The following is a 27409-nucleotide window of genomic DNA, read 5'->3' as shown; positions in this document are numbered from 1 at the left end:
CTTATCTATCTCTATATAAGTTTAAAATTACAACATTTCAAATCACAGTACGTCAAAATCATCGTAACAGCATCAATCAAGATAAATTTAAACACTTTAGCCGTGATAAATTCAACCAATTTACCAATCTTGGTACTTTCCCGAACTCTTGAATCGTTAGAATTGAATAAAAATTTTAAAATCCGTTTACTTTCCTTAATCAATTGATCAACTTGACAATAATATTCATGTTTATCTTTACAATTTTCCAATTTTTCTTCATTGGTAAAGACGACATTTTCACTCGATTGGAGATCCAAATCTGGTGGCATCAAGGTTCTTGAGGAATCAAAGGAAGATGCATCACCAGTAGGACTTCCGTTACCACCACCACCACCACCGCCACTGCCACTGCCACTGCCACTGCCACTGCCATTTCCTCCACCCAAAAGATGTTTAATGTTAGTTCCCAGGCTTCTGCGACGAGATCCTCCTGATGCAGTAGTAGTCACGCTGCTTCGATTGCCAGAATAACTTTGATGTGACGTTGTGCTATTGACTGATGAGGCCAGCTCTCGATTTCTCTTCATCTTATTATACAATCTCAGCTTGGAAAGAAGATTATTGACGGCATTATTGGACGACGTCGGTGTGACGTTTGGATCGTCATAATGACCTTTGGGAGTCGGACTTCCATCTTGTTGTTGGTAGCCATGTGACGTTACAGGTGCGGTTGACGTTGTTGAAAAGTGTTTAAATTGCGGTTGTGGTGGAGTTGATGGGGTCAGCAATTGTGAACGACGGTGATTAGCATCACGTAAATCAGGTGAAGAAGCAGACACATTTGGTCCATCTTTGTTATTGTGATGGCTGCTACTACCACCAGTTAAAAACGACGAAAGACGTTTCTTTGATTGGACACTGCTAGTACTAGCCCGGTTGCTATTACCGCCATTATTATTGTTGTTATTGCTGTTGCCCACATGTGGAGATGAATCATTTGATTGATTAGAGTGATTTCGATAAAAAGGTTTTTCTAATTGACCAAATTCAAAATCTGATGAATTACTCATTCTGTTTCTGTTAAATTCCAGTTCCTCTTCAATTTGATTATGCAAGCCACCGTTACCATTTCCAGTTAACTGCTTATACGTTGAAGTCCTCGTTGGGATTTCATAAAAGTTATAAGCATTAAGTAATTTCCCATAATAGTTTAATGTGACTTCAAATGTAGACTTGTTGGATAAATCCTTCAACTCAGCGCCAATCATTCCATTAATTTCCTTCAACATGGTTATTTTAACCTTGATATCTTTAATGCATATCTCATCTCTCAACCACAAATCAAATGGAATAGCAAAGTGAGGACCAATTGTCGTAAACAAAGCTTCATCACCATCCATAGAGTGTGTATGCATATTGTACTGCTGTTCAAATGCTTTATAATACTGAAAATCTTTTGTCTTTTGTAACATGATTTCCGGATCCCGTAGATTGACAAGGTGTGACAAGAATCGACAAATGGATCCCATTTTCTCTCCATTAGTTATACCCCTTGGATCAAGTGACAAATGTGCAAGTTGTCCTGTAACAGTGTCTGGTCTTTCAGCCGATTTCGAGTACCCTGAAGGTGATGAAGTAGCCGTCGAATAGCTAGTATTACTAAGAATATCAGACGAGAACCTGTGGGATGGGTTCTGCTGTGAGGGTGACTTCAGTGGGAATGTACCCGTATTGATCTTTGGCGAATACTGATACTGATACTGAGACTGGTGCTGATGCGGTGGGTCCAAAGACATTTTCTAAATTTTCTATGAGGAACAGCTGTGCAATTACTTATTGAACCAATATTATTGTTATTGAATCTTTAGTGTCCTAAATTATGTGTTCTACTCCTGTAAATGAACTTTGTAAATCTATCTATTTGAATAAATTGTACCTGTTGTTATGATACCAATGAGTACAAAATAAGTGGTTTCATTTTTTCTAATTTTGTATTTCATTTTTTTTTAAGCGTGTTCTTCAATGTCGTAAGATACAATGCTAAGACACACCATTACAAATCACCTTTATGCAAGGCACACACACAATGCAGACTTTAAAAGATCAACAGTTTTAAGTATGCAGTTTCATCAAGGTATTTTTAAACTGAAAGGGGTAATGCTACATTATGTGTAAAAAAAGATGCGTGTGACCCACTTTGCAACTGAAACATCGATACTCTAGTATCGTTGATTAATTTACCAAGTAAGAGAAAAATTAGCATCAATTTGGATGCAAAATTAACCCAACTCTAAAAGCTACAATGCAATCCGACGCTTCATCTAATCGTTTAATATCCATTTTATTCAAAGCGTACGCGCTACTATACATATTCCTTATGGTACCTAGTTCTACCCACTAAATCATCAGCAATTTGTCTTGTTCTCGTCCAAAACACCTTCTTAGGCATCCTTCTACCCAACTCAGTTTCAAAATCATACAATCTACGAACAGATGTGAATCTCAAATGTGATCCTTTGACACCCAAAACAGCAGCTGTAGCTTGTAAAGATTCATCATCCCAAGGGAAATCCAAATTATATCTCGTCTTGCTCATTTCATCGGCATGGTCTTCGATAAATTGGACCGCTTTAATGGCAAATCTATCGGCTCTGGTACGATCAATGGGCGATGGAATTCCACCTTGTTGGACATGTCCAGGGATGGCGGTTTTTGTATCGAATTCTCCATAGCTTTCAGCATGAATTATATCAGCCAATACTTGTGGGGTTAATGTTTTAGATGCATTGGATGACTTGATGATTAATTTACCAGCTTTAGTCATGTTCTTTTCCACAGCAAACGATTCACGAAGAGAGTTGATATCCATTTGCAATTGTTCCAATTGAATACCTTCTTCAGGTACATATGATGCTTGAGCTCCACTCACCAATGATCCGAATGTGGCAATGTAACCGGAATTACCTCCTTGTACTTCAATCACAAATGCTCTTCCTCTAGTTGCTGATGCTGATTGTTTGATAATATCACAATACTCCATAATCGAGTTAAGACAAGTGTCTGATCCTAATGAGTATTCACTACCAGGGACATTGTTTGAAATAGTTGCTGGGATTAAAGTTATGGGGATCCTAAATGCAGGATACATTGATCTTGCTTGCTCCAATTCATTCAATGCAACAAATGCTTCAAATCCACCAACTATGATTAATCCATCAAATTGATACTTCTCAAAATAATGAGCAATCATTCCAATATCAGTCTCACTTGGCAAATGTCTATTGGTTCCAATTAATGATCCACCAATACTATTCCAACCTTCGATGTCCAACCATTCAATTGACTTCACTGACTCGTGTCGAGATAACCCAGAAAATCCATTGTGGATAGCGTATGGCGTGTGTCCCTTTGACATACAATAAGTGGCCATAGCGTAGACTACCGAGTTCATACCACCTGCAGGTGCACCAAGATTCATAATGGCAATCTTTTTCCTCTTTTCCTCAGGCAATGAAGGTCCCAAATGATTTGCCGTATTCATGGCAATAAAATTGGAAAGATGCTCCTTAAATTCCGAATCTCTAAATGACATTGCTTTTTCAAAATCCTTTTCGGCAATTGCAGCAGCAACTGATTTGGTAATCTTGACTGCTTCAACTAATGGTTTACGAACAATTTTGTTTTCATCAATAGCAATCAATGGAGATGGGGTTTGAGGGTCCAACTCTAATACTGCTTTAACTGCTTCAACACCTTGAAGGGTGGCTAAAATACGATCAAATGCCACTGCACCTCCACCTCTTTGCACGTGTCCCAAAGTAGTAATTCTTGTGTCTAAGCCCAATCTGTCAACAAGAACATCTTTAACTTCCTTGGAGCTGATTGGTTTTAAATCGGATGTGATTGCACCTTCAGCAACGATAACTATAGTCTTTCTTTTACCAGCTTTTCTATGTTGAGAAACAATGTGTGTCATTTGATCAGTCCAATCACGACTAGATGCAGGTTTTTCAGGGATTAAAATATAATCAGCACTAGTGGCAATACCCGCCATCAATGCTAACCAACCACAATGTCTACCCATAACTTCAACAACAAAAGCACGACTGTGTGAGTTGGCAGTAGCATCAATATAATCAATCGCACGACATATTCTCTCCAATGCTGAATATCCACCAATTGTGGAATCAGTAGTGGCCATATCATTATCAATTGACCCAACCAATCCACAAATGTATAAATGTTTATGTCTTTCGTATTCCTCTTCAGTAATATCTCCGTTCTCCTTCAATTCAGAAATTAATGATGGCCATTCACTACGGAATAAATCAGCACCAGTTAAGGATCCATCTCCACCACAAACAATCAAACCATCAATTCCCGCTTCAATCATGTGCTTACATGCAGTTAATCTACCCCAACGTTCTTTAAACTCCATACATCTTGCAGTACCAATATTAGTACCACCTTCACTCAAGTAGCCTCTAACATCTTGCCACTTCATTTCTTTAATGTAACGAGGTCCACCTCTGACCAAACCTTCGTAACCTTCCATAATGGCAAATGCTTTACACCCACGGTAAATAGCTGCTCTAACAACAGCACGTACACAAGCATTCATTCCTGGAGCATCACCACCAGAAGTCATTACTGCAATGTTTCTTCTACGTTTAAACTCACCCAAAAGTTCCAGATCATTCTTTAATGAAGTGGCGTTTGATGGAACGTTTGTTTGCATAGCAGTGCTGGAAGCAGCAGCGGGTCTAGTTTTCTGTACGGGCGGAACAACAGTTAACGGATCATTACAAGCAGTGAATCCAATAATATAACCCAAGGGGTCAACAATGTATACTTCATTAGGGTACAACTCATTGGGAGTGATTTGTAAAGCAAAGTTGGAACTAGACAATACTTCAATTACCTCGACCAAGTTGTCAACTTTAATGACTGAGGTGTTATCTAAGGATCTCCAATCAACAATGTTTAACTTTGCTTCAACTTCTGATTTTCTTGCCTTGATTTCAGATTCCGATAATCCCTTTTTTGAATCCAATTTGATTTCAACAATGCATTTGTTTCCATCATTGGTGAGGAAAGTTGTGTCTTGTGTTTTGGAATGTTCGGTAAGACCTAGTGTGTTGGTGTAGAATGTGACTGCATTGTCGAGTAGTTGTTGTGACGCTGCCACCAAGTAAATGGTTGATGTTCCATTAACAATTGACGTCATGGGGTAAAGGGGGTAAAATGATTCTGAGTATATACTTAAGTCAAATGAGTAGGGATGATGCGTATAGGTGTTGTTTGCTCTCTGTGTATTCTGATATAGCAATGGTATGTCAATTGAGGAAAAGAATGTTGTTCTAATGGTGTTATATATATATTGCTTTAGTTCGGAGGTGAATGATAATGATGATGATTTTTTCGGTTCATTGAATTGCGAAAGATAGTCACACAAAAAACAAAACATAACAATACAAAAGCAGGAGTTTGAATTGGACTATTCACAGGAAGAGACAAAGAATGTTCCCACGGTCAAGAGCTCTCCTTAAATATTGTGGTAGCATCGTGAGTGAATGATTTCTATGGTGAGAAACAACTGGAACCGGCTTCAATTTATGTAAAACGAGGAAACATGGTTCCACAAGGAGAACTGAATATTCAACTTCATATTAAGATATAGATGAGCAACTTTCAAGTCATAGTGATACGAAGCTTTAGCTCCCCATCTACTGATACCATCTCTTTGTACAATAAACTTGTACCTTCAAGTACAAAAACAGTTTAAACGGAACAAGTGAAAGCAAAAACATTCTTTTTCTTCAACAGTAGAAGTTCTAGTCTCTTACAATATATTCACCCTTTAGAGACACTCTCCAAGCCAAACCATAAACGACGTAGAGGATGTTTCCCCAAATAACCTCTACTATAGGTAGCGCATCTCCAAAAAAAAAAGGTCGTGTACTCCAACCCAAAATGAGTTTCCCACAAATTAAAAATTTTCAGCAAAAAAGAGATCTCTCAAATCAAAGGCTTCAACTGAAAGTGATTACTTCAGAGCCAGATATATCAATATACAAAATCATTTGAAACATTATGTCTGCTCAACCACAACAGCACACTCCAGTGCCAATTAACGACATTTCCAAATTGGCCATTCCTACTTTGCCACAAGTTACACCACCACCACCAAAACAAAATTCATTCTGGTCATCAAATCCAGTCTTTTCATATTTAAACGATGTACATAACGCCATAAGCGAACACCGTGCCAACTTGGGATTAACTAACCCAGGAACCATTGAAAACTTGAACAAGGAAGTTAGCAGAGATGTATTTTTGAATCAATATTTCTTCACTGGATTAAGAGCTGATTTGAACAAGGCATTTTCCATGTCACCAGCTTTCCAAACTTCACATACTTTAAGTTTAGGATCTCAAGTGTTGCCACCTTATGCATTCAGTGCGTTATTTGCTGCTGATGATTACTTTTTGCAAGGTAATATCGATAATGATTTCAGCTTTAGTGGTAGAATCAACTATGGATGGGATAAGGCCAACATTTCTAAAATCACTTTACAATTGGCCCAATCACAACCATCAATGGTTCAATTGGAACAAGATTACCAAGCTAATGATTTCTCCATCAATTTGAAGACTTTAAACCCAAGCTTTTTATACGATGGATTTTCAGGTGTTGCCGTTGCTTCATTGTTGCAAAGTATAACTCCTAAATTTGCTCTTGGTTTAGAAGCAATGTACTCTAAGCAACCATTGGCTCCACCAGACACCGCAGTCTCATATGTTGCTCGTTACAACAATGCCGGTAAATGGATTGCTTCTGCCCAATTCCAAGGCCAAGGAGCTTTGGTTGCTTCATTCTGGAGAAAAGTTAGTGACAAGGTAGAAGCTGGTTTGGAAACTCAAATTGCCGCCTCAGTTAAACAAGTTGCTGATCCATTGATGGGTATTGGATTCGAACCAGTTGTCGAAGGAACTACAACCATTGGTGCTAAATATGAATATAGAACTGCTGTTTTTAGAGGTCAATTGGACTCAAAGGGAAAAGTATCGGCATTTTTGGAAAAGAGAATCTTACCTACTGTTAGTGTATTGTTTAGTGGTGAAATTGACCAATTCAAGAGTACTTCAAGATTAGGTTTGGGTTTACAATTTGAAGCTGCTGGTAATGAACAGTTGTTGTTGATGCAACAAGGATTGGTTGATGCTAATGGAAACCCAATTCCTGGCGCCCCAGCTCCAGCATTGTAAAGGAGGGGAAAAGAGTGAGCAGAGTAATTTGGACATCGTTACATGATTCTATGTTTCCTGGGTTTTCATCCATATAATATAGAGGGAAGAAAAAAGATCATCCAAGAAAAGATTCATAAATATTTAAAGAAAAAAAGACAAATCCTTCTTTTTGATGTCCATTTGAGGTTAAACTATTTTCCATCCTTTTCTGTTTTTTTGTACATATAAAATAAATAATCAACTTTAAAAAATTCAATCGTAAAACTAAGGCTTTGTTGCCTTCTCTCACCAACCAAATATTCTCGATGTGAAACTTGCACTTCTAGATAATGGTTTCGCAGCCTCATTAGCCATCACCGGCTCCTCTTTTGTACTCAACAACTGATAAATCTCACTCGAATTCAACTTGACATGTCGAGCGCCATTGTGACTATACTTGGCTGACCCATTCATTGACTGAGTAGTGTTGAATCCAGAATTAGTGCTTAATCTTCTTCTACTTATTCCCAGTTGTCGATTAACTTGTGAATTCATTAGCGACACGGACTTGGCCATTGATCTCGAGTCAATGTTTCCATCATAGTACCCATTTCTCACCAGTTGCAGCAGAGAAATGTATGGACTTGGCTGAGCTTGGTACTGACTATAGTATGAATCTCGACGCTGTTTGGTGCCAATCACTGATCGGTAAATGTTTCCCAAATTATTTGCATTTGATGTTGAGCTGCTTATGCTATAGCTTGAACGCGACCTAGGTAATCTTGATGATACATTGGGAGAGTTTGCACTATGCATGGTGGATTTTTGAAACGCACTTTGGTCGAGATTTGGCTCCATCCAGCCACTTTCATTCGTGTACAAGTCACTTCGTGAGGATTTTCTGCTTCTAGCAGAATGAAGTCCACGATCGTGTATACTAGCTGCTGCTGCTGCAGCACCGGCACCCTGTGGAGTATTTGGAGGTACTCTGTGATCACGCGCATCTTCGTAGACTTCTTCATCGATTACATCATCATCTTCATCATCACGATCGATATTGCCGTGAAAGTATTTACCTCTTGAGTACGTGGGGACAGGATTGTGGTGAGATGTGACTGATTGGTGGCGTGATAAAGGCCGAGAGCGCACCGATGGGTTTCTCACCGACTTGGCAATATTTTGGTCAAATTCATCCAAAAGTAAATCCATCGAAGCTTCTGATTGTTCATCAACAGTTTTGATAGGTGGTTGTAAATGTTCAATGTTGGTTTGAAGATATGGACTGCTGCTCTGTCTGGTAATATCCCTTTCACTTTGAATGCTTGAACGGTATGGATTGATGTGAAGCGAGCGTCTTACTTTAAGTTGCGTGTTCTGTTGTGTATTATTTGGCTTCCAATCAAGACATGCAACATTCGTCGACATTGATTGTTGTGATGTTTTCTTGGCTAAAGATGTCGTATAATTACTTGAATCTTTTGGTGATATTTCAAAATGTTGTACTGGCGAATGAGTAGGTGAGATTGGAGCTGAAGGTGGTGATTCCGGAATTTCCGTATCAATAATTGCCGGAAACTCTTCAGGCTTAGGACTTGTTGCCATTAACTCCTCTGGCTTGGCATCCAAACTATTGGCAGAGGTGGATCTTGCACGTGGATCAAGTGTAATTTGCAGATGCAGCAGCAGTCCCTGATCGTGTTGCTCATTAGAAGGTTTATCACTGACATGAATATAGTTTACATTTCTCTCCAATGTCCCCTCAAGTATAGACAAAACATTACTTTCATCACTATCAATGGTTATTCTCCAATATCTTTCAGGATTCAACATTGGTATAAGAAACTGGTTATACCCAATTCTAAATATCTTAATCTTAGGAAGCAAAGGATAGATAAACAGCTTACCACCACATGATAAACAGGTGATACCACCATTGAGTAGTTGGAAAATCTCAAGTTCTCCATGTGCCAACAATGAACCGGTTGTGTCATCTTTGTGGGGTAATTCAATAATATTCAGACTCTTGTATTTGAACAATGTTACCTTATCTTCCATCATCAACGTCACCGTCTGGAGATCCCCCGACTGACTAGCAGGGGATGTAGAAGGGCTAGGTTCCTCCGTTGGTTTCAAGTTTTCCCGAAGGTCAATTTTGTTTTCCTTCTTTACACTATTTTTACGTTTCTGGCGAATCAACATTTCTTTTCTTGGTGACTTGTAAGAGGGTTGTGGTGGGGCAGAAGTTTGAAACAGTAGTGGAGAAGGTAATACTGGTGTAGATTTTTGAGTCGTATGTTGTTGTGGTTGTTTCTGTTGTGACGATTCTGCTTTAGTGCTTTTAACCGAGGTAGATTTGTTTGATATGTCTCTTTTCGTCAGTACATGCATAGATCCGCCTTCAAACTTATCCACTTTACTCCGCACTTGGTTTTCACCGTTTTCGGTAGCCAAATGGGATGATGAGTTATGTGCGCTTGATGTAGGTTGTAATTGCTTAGATTGCGGGGTGTCGTGCTTGGGAGCCGATTGAGATTTATTTTTAAGTCGGTTCTTTTTCCTCGTTTTCTTCTTTGCAGCAGCAGAATTGGGTTTTGGGTCCAGTAGAGCAGGCTGTTGGTTGTTGTTGGAAGTAGTGTTGGTGTTCTCTATGTTGCCTCGTGTGATGTTTTGACCATCTTTGTTTTCTCGAGCTGAAAAATTAGATAGCATGATGATTGGTGGGGTATACCGAAATGAGTGCTTATGATTTTTTTCTTTTTTTGTTTCTGTGTAGTCTGCAGTTGGAATGTGATATTATGACGCGTGTATAAAGTAGTCGTAGTAGCCTTATGCAATGGTTATACTTGATAAGGTGATAAGTTTATTGAATTGGTAAATTAATCATACGATGCATATAAGGAGGGTCTTGTTTTGATTTTTTTTTTTTTTGTTCTCTTTGTTTTTTTTGAAAATGGTTATGCTTATTATTATTAATTCTCTCTCTTTATATATCGGTTATTATAAAACTCCTCAAGTACCGATAAAATGTCCGCTTAAAAGAGACCACTATTTTAAACTAAACTATATTACACTATGTATATATGATTATACTGCTCCTCCTAAGACGTGTGTTTCTCTTACATACGACGAGCTGCGTGTTGGCTCAGGTTGAGCAATGGAAGATGTAGCAGCAGATGAAGATTCGACATCTCCTTCAGCAAACAATGGCTCATATTGTACACCTCGAACATTAACAGCATCCTCTTCTCTATGGTAGTATACAATTTGTCCAATCAATGCAATACCTGGAGCCACAAATGATTCAATTTTTAAAATTATACTCGATGGGGGGAATAATTTGTTGATGTACCCTTTAGCTAAGAGGAATCCTGTAGAAATACCAGCTAAATGCCCTGGTAATGAGCTTGCTGGGAACACAATTAAACATACAACAGCCGCTATAAAGGGGGCAGCTAAAGTATATATCTTGATTTCACGTGATCCTATTTCAAAAGTCTCCAATACAGGTTTATATTGATGTTCCTTGTATGCCATATATGCAATAAATGAAAATGCCACTCCCGAAAGGCCAACGACACCAGTCTCGGGATACAAGAAAAGACCAACAATACAATATTGCAATGCTGCAATGACTGTAAGAAGATTCAAGGTGATTCCTGTATACACAGTACCATGTCGTTTCTCAAACAAAGCCAATGGCGTGTAAATGGTACATATATTGACAAACCAATGTAAATACCCAACATGAACCAATGAGTATAGTGATATAGCGTTCAAATTGAACTCCAATGGTGATTTAGGATAAAGGATCAAGCTGGACATTTCAAACCCCAATGTATTCTTTAAGAAACATAGTATAAAGGTGAAAATGGGTAATCCTGCAGTTAATGCAGGAGTTTTCTTGAGGTTTCCCAAAGACGTGGGGAATACGTAAGATGTCAGGTCCATTGGGTTGTTTATTTGTTTGTTGTTAGATATATCTCCACGACAATTTTTATTTTTTTTTTTTCGGTTTCGCCTGTTTATCCGAAAACCTGCACGCGAGACAAGAATCAAAGGAGAGTTTAAAGCGATATGGCAGTGGGGAAATGCTAACAATCAAAGTATGAGAGAATAAGACGTTCACCACAATCTCCTCCAGTCTCACATAAATTCATTACGTACTTTATCTCTAAACGTATTTATCAAGTTTTGCTTCTTGGCGTTATTCTCTTTCAATCGGTTAATATCATTCATCATCATTTCCGGTGTAACATCAATACCTTCAATTTCCAGAATATACAGCTTCAAATTATTGAGTTTCGATCGTAGATTACCTATATGTTTGTCAAAATCTCTTGGATGTATTGAACCACTGGTGAAGTTGAACAAAATATCGTATAGTTCTGGAAGTAGTTGTACTTGTTTGATCTTTGAAAGTGGATCATCTGATTGATTGGTGACGTCATTGGTCATTTTAGTTGTGGGAGTAGCTTGATAAGCAGGCTCTAATGACTCGGAGAGTGGAGCACCAATCTCATCTCGCAGGATATCCATGCTATCAGTTTCTGCTACGGCAGGAGTCGATTCATAAACGTCCTTTTCTGATCGACTTGCATTCTGTTGCAGCTCGAGTAAATCCTTATTAGTTTCATAGTTTATCTCCGGCAGTACCAGCAGCAGTTTAGGATCAGGTAATTGAACAGTGGTTGACTCTTGCTCAGAATAACCACCTACTGATTCCAATTGACTAAAGCGTGCTAAATCGTCTTGATTTTCGATTGAGTAGTCTGATCCTATTGTCCCTTCTAGTCCGATCGGAGTATCCATGAGTGGTGGTGATATTTGGTTTCGTTATCTCTCCAGTTGGTTATATACAACTCGGCTGGGCGAAAAAGAAAAAGATACAGAGATAAAAGTCGTGCAATATTGACCAAAACATAAATTTTCCAACTGTTTTCTCGACGGAGTTAAAAGTCGTTACAAAATTATCCTTTATCCGTTTCTAGTCCCTCTCTCTATCTAACTACAGCTCCTCGTCCTCTCCTCGTCCTCTCTCCCTCACCACTCATATCAAATGGAGACTACCTTCTACATTATCGTTTTGATCAACGGAAGAAATGAAAGTCACCTGTTTTTTTATTCACTGCAGTTAATCTATTATTGCCTCGGTATTTTCAATTAATTACTCTTTGCAGCTTTACTAAGGAGTTTAAAAAAATCACAGGTTGCTTATCTATATGCAGTACTTTCATGTGCTTTTTCCTATGGAATTTTTGCCTCTTTTTTTTCCCCACCAAAAGTAACTACAACTTCTTAATAACACTTGTTTTACTCAATCACACCCACTAGCTCTCCTATATTACTCTGGAAGTCCGCCATTTTATCATTGATTGATTCATTTATAAATAAACAAAATCGCACTTTATTTTCACACGTTTCAAGTTGAAGAAATTTACAAGAAAAATTACCCCACGAATTATGAGTAAATCAACAAAACCAGGCTCATCCAATGCAAATGCAAATGGCAATGCAAATGCAAATGCAAAACCTACCAGCCAACAGCAAACTCAAAAGCAGTCCACGACTCAAAAACACGCCGCAGCTCAACCTCCCAGCCAACCCAATGGAGGAAATGCTAAAGTAAACCAAACACCAAAAGCTTCCTCCATCCCAGCACCACATTTGGATAGTGTCGGATTGAGCTCTCCTGAATCATCAGCTTCTTCTCCTAGATCTCGTGGTGACTCTTCTCCATTGGAACATAGAATCTCGATCAAGAGATCTAGTCAAACATCCACCTTAGCTGACCAAGCATCAGGAAAGTCTACACAAACCTCATCAACTCAAGCTACCAAAGTGGCTCCTACTCCACCTGAAGTTAAATCCACCACCACCGCAAGCGATGGTTTTGAATACAAATATACTGAATTGTCGGAAATCCCAGCTGGTGTTCAAAAAGTCACTGATGGATTCTTTACTGGTAAAACCCACTCCCTTCAATTCCGTTTAAATCAATTGAGAAACCTTTATTTCGCAATTAAAGATCACCAAAAGGAGATTTGTGATGCTTTGGAACTCGATTTCGCCAGAAGTCCATCAGAGACTAAAAACTATGAAATTTCCACTGGTTTAAATGAGTTGTTATTCACAATGACTCAACTTCATAAATGGGCCAAACCAGAAGCAGTTACTGATTTACCAGTTAATTTAATGACAAACCCAGTTTATATCCAAAAAATCCCCTTGGGTGTTGTGTTGGTCATTTCAGCTTTTAATTATCCATTATTTGTTTCAATTTCACCAATTGTGGGAGCTATTGCTGGTGGAAATACTGTTGTTTTCAAACCATCTGAATTGACACCTAGATTTTCCAAATTGTTTACTGAATTGTTGACCAAGGCTTTGGATCCAGATATCTTGTTTGTTGTAAATGGTGCAATCCCAGAAACAACCAAGCTTTTGGAACAAAAATTTGACAAGATTATTTACACTGGTAATGGAATGGTTGGTAAAATCATTGCTAAAAAGGCAGCTGAAAACTTGACTCCTGTTGTTCTTGAATTGGGAGGTAAGTCGCCAGCGATTATCTTGGATGATATCAGCGATAAGGATTTAGCTACTGCTGCACGTAGAATTACCTGGGGTCGTTTTGCCAACGCTGGTCAAACTTGTATTGGTGTTGATTATGTCTTGATTGCTGAGTCAAAGCGTGCCAAGTTTGTTGCAGAGATTAAGAAGGTTATTGAAAAGGAGCTTTATCCTGGCGTCGATAAATATGACAAAAACTTCACCCATATGATCCACACCCGAGCATTTGACAGAATGGTAAAGATTATAAAAGAAACCAAGGGTGATATCATTACTGGTGGCGATTACGATGCAGACAGTAAATACGTTGCTCCAACTGTCATTGATAATGCTGCTTGGACAGACGCTTCAATGCAACAAGAAATTTTTGGTCCTATTTTACCAATTCTCAGCTACACCAATATCAATGATGCTTGTAAGGAGATTATTAGACAACATGATACTCCATTAGCCGCTTATATTTTCACCGGTGGATACACTTCAGCTGAAAAGAATCCACAATTGGCCACCATAAAACAATCCATCCGTTCCGGTGGCTTGATTGTCAATGACGTTTTGATGCACATTGCTTTACACAATGCACCATTTGGAGGTATTGGACAATCAGGATACGGTTCCTACCATGGAAAATTCTCATACAGAACATTCACTCACGAGAGAACAGTTATTGAACAGCCATTGAACAATGATTGGATGTTGGATTCAAGGTATCCGCCATTCACTCCTGCCAAGGATAGATTGATGACTAAAGGTTTGGCCTCTTATGGAGGTAGAGTTTGGTTTGGAGAGAAAGGTGACGTTAAAATAGATGGACCATCTACGTTTTTCAAGACTTGGACCACAACTGCTGGGTTGATTGGCATGGTTGGAGAGCTTATCAGATCTAAGATGTAAAGGTTAGAGAATAAAATTGAGACTTTTCTTTTTTTCGTTAACTCAGGGGTGTAATACTCGTAATCAATCTTTCTCCCGCAGCGTAGGGTGCACTGTGATTAATCTCTGGTATACGTAATCTACCCTCACACACACCCGCCTTATCTCGATGAAATGTGGCGACAACCTTTTAATGAAGAACACCACAGCAATTGATAATTACGGTTCTGCAATACACAAAAGTGTATTTATTGAAGAAATTGGGGGCTAAGTTGGCAGTGCAAAAAGGAGACTATGCACGTGACTATGGCAAATTTTGTCACATTTGACACAATTTTTCTTGTTTCGCAACCGACCGAAATGTGTATCTCTGTAGGTAGGCCGCCAAGCTACAACTCGCTCAAACGAGTTGACAAGCCTTCTGGTGGCTCTCGGGTTTTAAATTGGAGGACACAGGTTTCGGCGTTCCAAAGTTTCAATCTCTGAAATGGGATATACCGAAAGTTGTAATTAAATCATTCGCAGCCACACCGTTGAGCATATATAAAATTATGATGCAATTGCAACCACAGTTTTGCGCAACAATGAGAAAAAATTAAATTGCTAAATTAGGAGCTTCTAGGCTTAGGTAATTAAAGCACATGTATTACTATCTACTTTTGAGCACGTAAGATCTTCAAACAATGGGAGCATTGTGGATCTGAAAAATTTCGGGAACTGACTTCGTTACAGGAGGGAGTATTTATATCCTGGTAAAATGCCAATACCTTTCATAGCGTTAGCTCTTGGCAAGCTTAAGCAAACTTCCCTTGGCAAATATACCTTAGTTCCAACAACTATGACACGCCACGCTTCCATCTCATCAAACAACTCATTGAGTTCCACTGATAACACTGGGTTTGTTAAACAATATGACAAGGAGACGGTTACTCGTGTTGGTTCAAATAGTTCTTTAGAGTCGGATCAATTGGTCAAAAACCCCTTCTTGGACCCACAGGTGGAAAAATATTACCGTGATTTGTACACTGGCTCAAAATATGAGAGTTATTCTGCTTTTGATCCAACTTTTGAGTGGACTGCAGAGGAAGAGAAGAAAGTGATTTGGAAATTGAATTGGAGGGTGGCATTCACTGCTTGTCTTTTGTTTGTCAGTTTACAAGTTGATAGAGGTAACTTGCAACAAGCAGTGTCGGACAATTTTTTACAAGACTTGGGGTTATCTACAAATGACTATAATGTTGGTAACACAATTTTCCTTGTTAGTTTCCTTGCGGCTGAAGTTCCATCACAAATGATTTCGAAAGCTTTGGGGCCAGATATTTTCATTCCATTTCAAATTTGCGCTTGGAGTATTGTTGCAATGTCGCAAGCGGCATTGAAAGGTAAAGCTGGTTTCTATATCACTCGGTGCTTGATTGGCGCCTTAGAAGGTGGATTCATTGCTGATTTGGTGTTGTGGTTGAGTTACTTTTTCACAAGCAAAGAGTTGCCTATTAGGTTATCCTGGTTCTGGACTACTTTGTCATTGGTGCAAATTGCCACATCCCTCATGGCGTTTGGAATATTGAGGTTGCACACTTGGGGATGGCATGGATGGCAGTTCTTGTTCCTCATTGAAGGTGGATTCACATTAGCCATTGGTATTGCCTCTTGGTTCTTGATGGTCCCTAGTGCTGTTCAAACTAAAACGTGGTTTAATCCCAAGGGTTGGTTTACCGACAGGGAAGAAAAGATTGTGGTAAATAGGGTGCTACGTGATGATCCAACCAAGGGATCAATGAATAATCGTCAAGCTATTGGACCCAAAAATATGGCCAAGTGTTTAATTGATTACGATATGTGGCCTTTATATATTGTTGGTGTCGTGGCTTACATTGGACAAAGTACATTCACATCATATTTCACATTGATGAATAGGCAATTGGGGTTTTCAGTATTTAATACCAACTTGCTAACCATCCCATCTACAGTCATCCACATCATTTTCCTATTGTTGATCTCGTGGTTTTCTGAAAGAGTAGGTGAGAGATCTTTAGTTTGTTGTCTTGCGCCACTTTATTCTACGCCAATAATCGGAGTAATTAGATGGTGGTCAGGTGCTGGTAAGGACATTTGGGCAACGTGGGTGGTCAACACATTATACTTGGGACAACCTTACATTCACGCCATTTGTGTTGCTTGGGTATCCAGAAACTCAAACTCCGTCCGTAATAGGTCGATTTGTTCTGCTTTGTACAATATGTTTGTGCAATTGGGTAGTATCATTGCTAACAATATCTATCGTGATGACGATAAGCCAATGTACAGGAGAGGTAACATGCAATTGTTTGTAATTACGTTGATCCTTATTCCTATCTTGTTGTTAACTAAGGCTTATTACATTTGGAGAAACAAGAGCAAGGAAAAGATTTGGAATGCAATGACTGAAGATGAAAAACAAGTATATAGAGAAACAACCACACATGAAGCAAACAAGAGGTTGGATTTTAGATTTGATCATTAGTGAGTAAATATAGAGTATTTATTGCAAAAAGTAAAGCTCTGTACAAGCTCTTTATTTAACGGTAACTGGTCAATGCTTCTTACTAGTAAATCAAGATGTAGTTAAAGGCTTATCACTACAACTATCAACTACTTCACAGGACAGCTACAAGGATCGCCTTCTTTTGAGATTCAGGGAGTTCCCGGTGTAATTATAAGCTCTTAACCATTCCCAGGCTTCTATTATACTATTATGTGATTTTTCCCAAAAAAAATTGTGGCGAAAATGGTAATCATATGTAAAAGATAAGAAACCTCTGATAACTGTGGATTTCTCTTTTGCAACCACAAATGAAATTCACTATCAAAGCAGGGAATCTATCGGTCAGAAAGCCTTAGTGAGAGTATCAGCATGCTCCCCAATGTACAGTATGAACTATATCTGTATGAATTTAATTGGCCCAATCATGTAGCTTATCATATGATTCCACCACTTATTGTTCCATTTCGCAGCCACACAATTGCGCCTAAAACGGTGGTAATTAAACTTTATATATCACAGAAAGTAAACCCACACTTTCCCGTAAAACAATAAGATTATTTTTAATTACATCTAGTAAGCATAATGTGTGCACACTCGGCCATTACCGTGCCCTTTTAGATATGCATCTGAATTATTAATCACAACTGTGGAGGACGAATATAGGTTCCTCAAGAAAACTATATAAAGAGTGGTCGATCCACTATTCTTTTTGCAAATTAGCTTTTCATCAAACCATCAATAGACTATCGGCCCACTTTCGATATTCATCCACCATGGGTCTTCGCCGCTTCACTAATGAATCGATCTCATCAAATATCTCATATGCATCTGTCAATGATGATCCGTTAAAGACATTCGACAAACAAACAGTAACTCAAGTCTCGTCTAATCTTTCAGATGAAACTGATCAATTGAAGAAGAATCCCTTTTTAGACCCTCAAGTGGAAGAATATTATCGTGATTTATATACCAAATCGAGATATGAGAGTTACTCGGCATTTGATCCTACCTTTGAATGGACTGCAGAGGAAGAGAAGAAGGTGGTTACAAAGTTAAACTGGAGAGTTGCCTTTACTGCATGTCTTTTGTTTGTCAGTTTACAAGTTGATCGTGGTAACTTAAGTCAAGCTGTTTCAGACAACTTTTTGGATGATTTGGGATTAAACACTAATGATTTCAATGTTGGAAACACAATCTTTACTTGTAGCTTTTTAGCTGCAGAAGTTCCATCCCAATTGATTTCGAAAGCATTGGGACCGGATATATTTATCCCCATGCAAATTTGTGCATGGAGTGTTGTTGCAATGTCGCAAGCAGCATTGAAAGGTAAAGCTGGTTTCTATGTCACTCGCTGCTTGATTGGCGCATTAGAGGGTGGATTCATTGCTGATTTGGTGTTGTGGTTGAGTTACTTTTTCACAAGCAAAGAGTTGCCTATTAGGTTATCCTGGTTTTGGACAACATTATCTTTGGTTGGGATTGCTACATCATTATTGGCGTTTGGGATTTTGAGGTTGCACACTTGGGGATGGCATGGATGGCAGTTCTTGTTTTTGATTGAAGGTGGATTCACTTTAGCCATTGGTATTGCATCCTGGTTCTTGATGGTCCCTAGTGCTGTTCAAACCAAAACGTGGTTTAATCCGAAGGGCTGGTTTACCGACAGGGAAGAAAAAATTGTTGTCAATCGTATTCTCAGAGATGACCCCACCAAAGGATCCATGAATAATCGTCAAGCCATTGGCCCAAGAAACTTGTTTCACTGTCTTATTGACTATGATATGTGGCCATTATATATTGTCGGTGTTGTTGCTTATATTGGTCTGGGCACTCTTGGAACATACTTTACATTGACAAATCGACAATTGGGATTCTCGGTATTTGACACAAACTTGTTAACCATCCCCGCTACTGTTATTCATATCATCTTTCTTTTGTTGATATCGTGGTTTTCTGAAAGAGTGGGTGAGAGGTCATTGGTGTGTTTGATTGCTCCGCTTTATGCGACTCCTCTTATTGGGGTTATTAGGTTCTGGTCTGGCTCCGGAAAAGACATTTGGGCGACATGGACTTTAAATACTTTGTATTTGGGACAGCCTTACATCCACGCTATATGTGTCGCTTGGGTGTCAAGAAACTCAAATTCAGTCCGCAACAGGTCAATTTGTTCTGCTTTATACAATATGTTTGTTCAATTAGGAGGCATCATCGGTAACAACATTTACCGTGAAGACGATAGACCAAAGTACAAGAGAGGTAACATGCAATTGTTTGTAATTACGTTGATTCTTATTCCTATTTTGTTGTTGACTAAAGCCTATTACATTTGGAGAAACAAGAGCAAGGAAAAGATCTGGAATGCAATGAGTGAAGATGAAAAACAAGAATATAGAGAAACAACCAAACATGAAGCAAACAAGAGGTTGGATTTTAGATTTGGTCATTGATTTTAAGTAGCAGTATAAGTTGAATTCAGTGCCTATTTTAGGGAGACCTTGTAGTCTCTTCCATGAGAGTTGCAACTTTGATTCTCGTGAGGATAACATTCTGTAGGCTCTGTTGTTAGTAAGGTGACATTTGTGGGGTTAGTCTCTACATATTTTTATTTTTGCTCGTATTAAGTGTGTCTTGTTACATTTTGCAACAATTATAATTTTTTCGCAACAAAATAAACATAAGATTTCTTATGGGTGAATGACCTTTTTACAAAATGAGCACACGTTGACTCCAAATCCGCCCAGCTAGGCCCATTTACAATTGACTTTGTATATAAAAGGAGCACTTTCTTTCACATTTCTTCTACCATATTTTACATGAACAAAGGTCACTACAGAATGCTTAGAATGACCTGCAAGGATTATCGCGTATAATAATAATCCATAAAAAGCTTATTTCAGTCAAGAACTGTGGGGTTAAAGTTTCGTAAACCGTATTCACTAGATTAAAGCTTTTGTGGAGGAAAGACCACATATCTGAAGCTGTATATATATCTCTAGCAATCTGGTAATCTCAAGCTAGTTGTTCTTCGGATGAGCTTGAACTCTTCCAAATTACTTGTTCTTCTGCAACATTAAAGTGATTATTATTATGAATGTAGAACATGCTGATCCCTATTTCAAATTGAAAATGGAATATTATATTTGGGTCCCAATTCGGTAAGTCAATGACTCTCTTGACAAGAAAAAAAAAAAATTTGAGTCCAAAACTTTGTATCAAATGTATCCTTTTGGCAAGCGAAAGCTCATACCACACCATTGAAAAATCAAGCGATCAAAATGATATAAATACACGTTATTTCATCTTGGTATTCCAAGGTGATTCTGTTGGTACCAACCAATGTTTGCAGAGAAATTGAATACACTGTCCGAGGACAAAACACCATCTCCAAGATTATCAAACGATGATGAGTACCCAGAGAAAATAGCTCAAGTTAGTATCACCGAGGTATTTGTTCCTTCTGATCAGGAGAAGCAGGCCAAGTCAAGTAACCCATTCCTTGATCCTGATGCTGCAGAATACTATAGAGACTTGTATGAACAAACAAAGTACGAATGCCGTTCCCACTTTGATCCCACCTTTGAATGGACCGAAAAGGAGGAAAAGAAAGTGGTTTGGAAATTGAATTTCAGAGTTGCTCTTGCCGCTTGTCTTATGTTTGTTGCATTGCAAATAGATCGAGTCAATTTGCATCAGGCTGTTACTGACAATATGTTGGGTGATTTGGGTTTGACAACAGATGATTATAACATGGGAAATACTATTTTCTATTTATCATTCATGCTCGCTGAAATACCATCGCAAATGATTTCCAAAAGACTCGGACCTGACATTTTTGTGCCAATTCAGATTTGTGCATGGAGTGTTGTTGCGATGTGTCAAGTGGCATTGAAGAATAAGGCTGGGTTTTACATAACTCGTTGTTTAATTGGCGCTATTGAGGGAGGGTTCATTCCGGATTTGGTATTGTGGTTGTCTTACTTTTTCACCAGCAAGGAGTTACCTATCAGATTGTCGTGGTTCTGGTCTACATTGACACTCACACAAGTGTGTATCGCTTTAGCCGCATTTGGTATCTTGCGTTTGAGAGGAGTGTTTGGTTGGCCTGGATGGGCACATCTCTTCCTCTGGGAAGGGTTGTTTACTTTGGTAATTGGTGTAGCTTCGTTTTACATGATGGTACCATCAGCAGTGCAGACTAGGAACTGGATGCATCCAAAAGGCTGGTTTACTGAACGGGAAGAGAAGATCGTTGTCAACAGGATATTACGTGATGACCCTGCCAAAGGAACCATGCACAACAGACAAGCTCTTTCATTGAGAATGTTGTGGGAATGTTTAATTGATTACGACATGTGGCCATTGTATGCAATTGGTTTAATGGCTTATATTGGTCAACTTACATTTGGTTCGTACTTTACTTTGATGACCAGGACCCTTGGATTCAGCACCTTTGATACTAATCTTTTGACAATCCCCGTCTCAGTGTTGTATATATCAACACTTCTTGCAATAACGTGGTTGTCAGAAAAGCTTAATGATAGATCTTACGTATCATTGATTGCGCCTTTATATGGTGCAATTTTGCTCGGAGTGATTAGGTTCTGGCCAGGTGCTGGTATTCAAGTATGGCCGAGCTACATCTTAAACACTATTTACCTTGGTCATCCGTATATCCATGCTATACTTGTCTCCTGGGTTTCGAGAAACTCCAACTCGGTCAGAACTAGATCAATTTGTTCTGCTATTTATAACATGTTTGTTTAAATGGACTCTATTATTGCTCAGAATGTTTTTCGTGAAGATGATAGACCATTGTACAAGAGAGGATTATTACAATTATGGTGCATTACGTTATCTGTGATTCCAATGTTAGTTTTGACCCAGTTTTATTATGTCTGGAGAAACAAATGCAAAGAAAAGAAATGGAACGCAATGACAGAAGGGTCAAAAGGCAGATTACAGAAGAAACACTACCGACGATGGGAATAAAAGGTTGGATTTTAGATTTGCACATTGAGTTGTGCATTGTGGCTATATAGGTATGCGGTATTTCTTAATATTATAATCATTCTTAAGCTTCCTTTAGCACTTGTAGATGTTACAAAACAGCACATATCTTGCCAACTTTGGAAGCTTCTAGACAATAAAGAGGAGATGTTTGTGTTTCAGGTAGCGCAAAAGTGACCTGATGAAACGCGGATAAAATTGTTTTTTTGATTCCCAACAACTAACCCCCCCGCCATAGATGACGAGATATCAAAGAGGTGATGCTATAGAAGGGTGGAATGACTGTCCGACACCATTATCTTTGTCCAAGAATAACTCACAAGTTTCATTATCCGGTGACGAGGTACGACAGAAACGTGAAGAGTTGTTAGAACAACTTGCCAGGGTGTTTGATCTAAAATTATCATTACCAGAGAGAGAGCTTGGCCACTATAAAAGCAAACTTCAAAATCAAATTCAGACAGTTAGTGAACAGCATCTACCATTTATTGACACCATATTCAAAGAGATATTAGGAAGCGCACCAAATTCTGCCAACCTTAAATCAGAAGTTGTCGAGTATATGATGAATCATGATGGTGTAAGTTCATGGTGTTCACCATTGAAAAAGATTGTTTCAAGTTTACAATAATAATATAGCTATACAGGAAAATTCTAAAACTTCTTTCTCCTTCCAATTTGGGCTTGGAAACCAGTCTTGATAGAGGAGACTGATCTTGTCGAACCACATGCTTTACAGCTCAAGAAATGCAATCTATTGGCACTTTCCCTCTTCAATTCAGTATTCATACTCTTGCATGTTTTACAAGTAACATATTCAATAATGTATCTTCTCAACACACTCTCCATTTGTTTTGGTTGGAATTTACCTTTCAAAATCAATCTCTTTTCACCGTCAATGGAACCTGAAGTACCCAATTCAGCAAACAAGAATTGTATTAAATGCTCAGGGTTTCTTTGCAAGACAGTGGCAATTTCTTGAACATTGGCAAACATAGTCTTTTTCGAACCTTCTCTTTGACATACAGGTGGAGGGATTCTGAATTTAGGTCCGGATCTTTCACCAGCAAGTTCGGGGTTGTTTTCTCTTAAAATTTCAAAAAATCGGGTCAACAATTCCTTGTATGATAAACCAGCCTCGGTTTGAGATACTTTACTGGTGTTGGATTCATCTTCTATCTGATCACTCGTATCTTCAATTCCTGCTTTCTCTAATTGTTGTTCAAAGTCATTCAAATCCAAATTCTTGGTACTCTTCTTTTTCTTCTTCTTCAAGGTCAAGTCGCCCAAAGAGGCAGTCACATCAACATCTGCACTTGGTGAACTGGACTTCTCTACTGAGTTGTCAGACTTCTTTGATGATTTCTTCTTCTTTTTCATTCCGGAAAATAGGTCATCAACAGAATCTGGTGCTGGCGTTGACTCGCTGCTTTCTGGAGCTGGAGATGCGCCATCGACTGGCTTCTTCACTTTCTTTTTCTTTTTCAAGGATGGATCAAAGCCTAAATCAGACATTTTGGTGTAACTGGTGAGTTCCTGATGAAGGGCGTTCAGAGTGTTGCTTTTTTTTTATAAAACTGAAAAATTTTTTATGACATTAAAAAACTTTATGCGACATTATGACTAAGAGAAGAGAAGTCTATATTGAATCTTTATTCAAGAGATAAGCTAGCAGTTGAATTCTCAATCAGTTTACCATCCTGTTCGGCAACTTTTGCTGCAAAAGCAGCATCTCTAGCATTATCATCAGCTAATTTACTTTCTTTACCTGGTTGATAACTAATCTTTGTATTCTCACCATCTTCCTCAACTTTGAAATCCTCTTCAGGGGCGTATTTTTTCAAAAACCAATTCTCTACATCAACTTTACCATTATTCTCTGCTTCATATATCGAATCATGACCTGCTTCATTTTTTTCAAATGCGTCAGCGTCAAACTCTTCAACGAGGAGCTTAACAACTTCTAAATGTCCATTATATGCCGCCCAATGCAAAGCTGTATTTCCTGTCTCATTCTTTGCCTTCGTTAGACTTATTGCGTCTTCCTTAGGTATTATAGAAAGAAGGTACCGAAGTGTCTCTAAATGTCCATTTGCAGCAGCCATATGAATTGGAGTAGCCAATGTCATATCATCTTTGATGTCTAGTATCGATTCTTTTGGTATTTCTTCAAATATCTCCTTCAATGATTCGAGCTCACCAGCTCTAACTTCAGACAAGATAATGTCCATCTCCTCTTGGGTTAGTTTATCCTCCGACGACATGCTTGGTGGGATACTTATGTGTTCTCTACTTGCGAAGGTTAGAAGAGAAAAATTTATAAATATCATCGCGAGAGACTGCATATTATGAAAATGGCAAAATAGTAATCACTTTCATCATGGCACCCAAGATTGAAGAACTTCCGGATGACAGTTTAACTCAGGAAAGCCCTCGTTCTGTACCCGTCAAGGCCAAGAAGAACCCGTTTGAAGACACAAAGAAGAAAACAATTAGACGATCGGCTGATGAAGTGTATCCTCAACGAAAGGGACTCAATAAACCCCAATTCAAGAGAGACAAGCCTATTGACATCTTATTCGAGCAATTGGAAACATTACTAGATCTACCTTACGATCAGCTAACATTGGATCTTCTTAGTGAACGAATATTCGAGGAAAAAGCTGGTGATTCACGATTGCGAGTGATAAGATACTTGCTTGATCAGCTACTAGACATCCAAAAATACTCATTGGAATCCAGAGACAAGTCCATAATTGCAATCTCACTACATGATGTGAAAACTTTTAGCAAACTTGTAAACACCATCATCATTCATGGAGTTTATCCTGCCTTGAATGTGTTTCACATTGGTATACCATTTGAAAAGCGTACTTTAAAAGAGGCAAGCCTGAGAAAGCCATTGAAAATTGATAAACTTACAGAAGCTGATACTGCTGTGCTGCTTCTAAAGCTTATTTACGATAAGCTTTTTGTGCTCTTTCAAACACCATCTGATGTAACCGAGCTACTCAGAAAGGGGTCAGGATTATCAGACTTTATCACAGTTACAATTGCTTTAATGACGATTCCAAACATGGAGCACAAGAAGTATATTGACGAGTTTCCCATTGTTGAAAAGATTCCAGACACATTTGAATCGTTTCAAGTATATTCTCTTTTACTTGCATCACCATCACCAAACTACTTTAAAACGTTTGTCATTGATCGTTTACAGCTACTTCCCTATAACGCTCCTCGAAAAGATGGGTTGCTTTCCCTTATTGAATACGTTTTGGGTATACGTGACCAAGATGAGATTGACATATCAAGATTTGATCACGTTGCTAACGTTGTCTTGCTGAAACCAAAGTCTGTAAACACCGTTAACTATTTCACTTCCATAGGAAACCAAAGCTACGACTTGCTAGTTAATATAAATCGACCCACTGTCACTTCCTGTGTTGCTTATGTTCTTGAAAAACTTTGGAACAAAAATTCATTAGTGGTTCAAGACTTTTTCTTGAAACGTGTTTGGAACAACTTTAATCCTAAAGCAGATAAACAGGGTGTATTGGTTACTGAAGCTGAATTGAATAACGAAGTCAATGTATTACTATCCCTATCCCGAAAAGGCTTGGAACCCGATTTTTACAAGGCGGTCATGGCACCAATTACAATTCCAATTTGGGGTTACTACTTGTTCTTAAAGAGGAATGCGAAGTCAGTAGAGGTTATTTCCAACATATTGACGACATACTTTACCGTTATGAAGGAATTCGACTCAAAGGATTTAGCCGGTGTTGACCTTATAGCAAAAAACTTGTGCTTTGATGGTGGTGATTGGAAATATGCAACTGGGCCATATAACTTGGTGCAGATTGAAGCTACTAAGAACGAGCTCTCATCAGAGAGTAAAGAATTCAAAGTTAACAAGTTTATTATTGATTTGGATTTCGCATGTACGAATTTTATTACATTATTGGAAAATGTCGACGACGATATAGTGCAAGGACTTTTCATTAGGATATTGAAGCAATGGCTCACGGGAGGCAACTTGCTCGGTGAGGAAAGTCCATTTCTCAAGTTGGTTGACTTGAAGTTGTTGGAAAGTATTGGAGAGAAATTTAAAGAGAGTTTAGCAAGAACTCCTTCCGAGATGTTGGCTATTGTGCAAAGCTTTCTAAATTCTAAATTTGACAAAGAGGATGATGACATGGATTCTGATGATGAAGATGATGAGAGTGAAGAAATTTTACCAGTCTTGTTGGAGTTACTTTCGGCAATTTTATCTGAAAACGATGTCGTGATCGATGATAAATGTACTGAGCAATTGTCTGCGATCAAATCTTCCTTGTCCAATTTGTCGAAGCAGTTACTGAATCAGAGTATTGCCCAATCAGCTCGTGCATTAGAGTCAAGAATCACGGATATACTAAGTGGCGATATCCCAGTTACCAATCCTATTGATGCTCAAAAGTTGACCTTGAGTAGAGCAATCACCAGCTTGAATGATCCATTGGCACCCATTCGAGCACATGGTCTCTACCTCTTGCGTCAGTTGATTGAATCCAAAAGCGAAGTTATTTCCTTAGACTTTGTTATTAATTTGCATTTAGTACAGTTGAAAGATTCTGAACCTTTTGTGTATTTAAATGTGATTAAGGGATTGGAGAGCTTGATTGAATGGGATGAGCCAACTGTACTTAAAACGTTATGTGAGCTATACACAAACAGAGAAACAGAGCTAGATGAGAGACTCAGAATTGGTGAAGTAATTCTACGTTATATCCAAGTGTCAAATGAAACTTTTCAAGGAGCTTCAGCTAATCTCATTGTGGAATCAACGCTATCCATTATTCGCCAACATGATAAAGATGATGTAAGAGTTAGAATGTCGGCGATGTCATTATTGGGAATGTGTTGCAAGGTTAATCCAATTGGATTGCTTGGCAATTTGGAAGATGCATTGGATTGCGCAATTGGTATTCTAAACTTGGAAACTGAGAATGATAAAGCCATCATGAGAAGAGCTGCCGTGGTGTTGATTCAAGATTTGATACTAGGTACGTCTGAGACTGATAAGGTTGAGTTTCCTGAAAAGTATAGAGAGAAAGTGGTTACTATCTTGAAATATGTTGCATCAACTGACAATGACATATTTGTCAGAGAACAAGCTCAAAAGGTGTTGGATCTTATAGAAGAGTTGTTCAAGCTAGCTATGGATATGTATCAGGGATAAAT

General features: G+C 38.5%; 13 protein-coding genes across 13 annotated transcripts; 6 read left to right on the top strand and 7 right to left on the bottom strand. All coding sequences in view use genetic code 12, as the record gives it.

Moving 5' to 3' along the window:
- Positions 1-11: 11 nt before the first annotated feature.
- Positions 12-1778, bottom strand: I9W82_003253 (uncharacterized protein; the record flags this gene model as incomplete). The annotated part of the gene is made up of 1 exon (XM_067692199.1): positions 12-1778. One exon carries the CDS (start codon positions 1776-1778, stop codon positions 12-14), a length of 1767 nt encoding a protein of 588 aa, XP_067548602.1.
- Positions 1779-2344: 566 nt separating this feature from the next.
- Positions 2345-5209, bottom strand: PFK2 (6-phosphofructokinase subunit beta; the record flags this gene model as incomplete). Its single annotated transcript, XM_067692198.1, has 1 exon — positions 2345-5209. One exon carries the CDS (start codon positions 5207-5209, stop codon positions 2345-2347), a length of 2865 nt encoding a protein of 954 aa, XP_067548601.1.
- An 866-nt stretch (positions 5210-6075) lies between these two features.
- On the top strand, positions 6076-7251 carry TOM40 (Tom40p; the record flags this gene model as incomplete). Its single annotated transcript, XM_067692197.1, has 1 exon — positions 6076-7251. The coding sequence occupies one exon, from the start codon at positions 6076-6078 to the stop codon at positions 7249-7251; it is 1176 nt and encodes a 391-aa protein (XP_067548600.1).
- Positions 7252-7518: 267 nt separating this feature from the next.
- Positions 7519-9921, bottom strand: I9W82_003250 (uncharacterized protein; the record flags this gene model as incomplete). The annotated part of the gene is made up of 1 exon (XM_067692196.1): positions 7519-9921. The coding sequence occupies one exon, from the start codon at positions 9919-9921 to the stop codon at positions 7519-7521; it is 2403 nt and encodes an 800-aa protein (XP_067548599.1).
- Positions 9922-10296: 375 nt separating this feature from the next.
- I9W82_003249 (putative rhomboid protease) lies at positions 10297-11160 on the bottom strand (the record flags this gene model as incomplete). Its single annotated transcript, XM_067692194.1, has 1 exon — positions 10297-11160. One exon carries the CDS (start codon positions 11158-11160, stop codon positions 10297-10299), a length of 864 nt encoding a protein of 287 aa, XP_067548598.1.
- Positions 11161-11355: 195 nt separating this feature from the next.
- MED9 (Med9p) lies at positions 11356-12021 on the bottom strand (the record flags this gene model as incomplete). The annotated part of the gene is made up of 1 exon (XM_067692193.1): positions 11356-12021. The coding sequence occupies one exon, from the start codon at positions 12019-12021 to the stop codon at positions 11356-11358; it is 666 nt and encodes a 221-aa protein (XP_067548597.1).
- Positions 12022-12672: 651 nt separating this feature from the next.
- I9W82_003247 (uncharacterized protein) lies at positions 12673-14676 on the top strand (the record flags this gene model as incomplete). The annotated part of the gene is made up of 1 exon (XM_067692192.1): positions 12673-14676. The coding sequence occupies one exon, from the start codon at positions 12673-12675 to the stop codon at positions 14674-14676; it is 2004 nt and encodes a 667-aa protein (XP_067548596.1).
- An 817-nt stretch (positions 14677-15493) lies between these two features.
- On the top strand, positions 15494-17158 carry I9W82_003246 (uncharacterized protein; the record flags this gene model as incomplete). Its single annotated transcript, XM_067692191.1, has 1 exon — positions 15494-17158. The coding sequence occupies one exon, from the start codon at positions 15494-15496 to the stop codon at positions 17156-17158; it is 1665 nt and encodes a 554-aa protein (XP_067548595.1).
- Positions 17159-17952: 794 nt separating this feature from the next.
- Positions 17953-19626, top strand: I9W82_003245 (uncharacterized protein; the record flags this gene model as incomplete). Its single annotated transcript, XM_067692190.1, has 1 exon — positions 17953-19626. The coding sequence occupies one exon, from the start codon at positions 17953-17955 to the stop codon at positions 19624-19626; it is 1674 nt and encodes a 557-aa protein (XP_067548594.1).
- Positions 19627-20515: 889 nt separating this feature from the next.
- Positions 20516-22817, top strand: I9W82_003244 (uncharacterized protein; the record flags this gene model as incomplete). Its single annotated transcript, XM_067692189.1, has 2 exons — positions 20516-21802; positions 22425-22817. 2 exons carry the CDS (start codon positions 20516-20518, stop codon positions 22815-22817), a joined length of 1680 nt encoding a protein of 559 aa, XP_067548593.1.
- A 23-nt stretch (positions 22818-22840) lies between these two features.
- On the bottom strand, positions 22841-23701 carry SUI3 (translation initiation factor eIF2 subunit beta; the record flags this gene model as incomplete). The annotated part of the gene is made up of 1 exon (XM_067692188.1): positions 22841-23701. The coding sequence occupies one exon, from the start codon at positions 23699-23701 to the stop codon at positions 22841-22843; it is 861 nt and encodes a 286-aa protein (XP_067548592.1).
- Positions 23702-23838: 137 nt separating this feature from the next.
- On the bottom strand, positions 23839-24450 carry I9W82_003242 (uncharacterized protein; the record flags this gene model as incomplete). The annotated part of the gene is made up of 1 exon (XM_067692187.1): positions 23839-24450. One exon carries the CDS (start codon positions 24448-24450, stop codon positions 23839-23841), a length of 612 nt encoding a protein of 203 aa, XP_067548591.1.
- Positions 24451-24566: 116 nt separating this feature from the next.
- I9W82_003241 (uncharacterized protein) lies at positions 24567-27407 on the top strand (the record flags this gene model as incomplete). Its single annotated transcript, XM_067692186.1, has 1 exon — positions 24567-27407. The coding sequence occupies one exon, from the start codon at positions 24567-24569 to the stop codon at positions 27405-27407; it is 2841 nt and encodes a 946-aa protein (XP_067548590.1).
- Between the last annotated feature and the right edge of the window lie 2 nt (positions 27408-27409).

This window comes from Candida metapsilosis (genome assembly GCF_017655625.1).
Source record: "Candida metapsilosis strain BP57 chromosome Unknown scaffold3, whole genome shotgun sequence".
NCBI lineage: Eukaryota > Fungi > Ascomycota > Pichiomycetes > Serinales > Debaryomycetaceae > Lodderomyces > Lodderomyces metapsilosis.
This window is presented reverse-complemented; position numbering and strand designations above follow the sequence as displayed.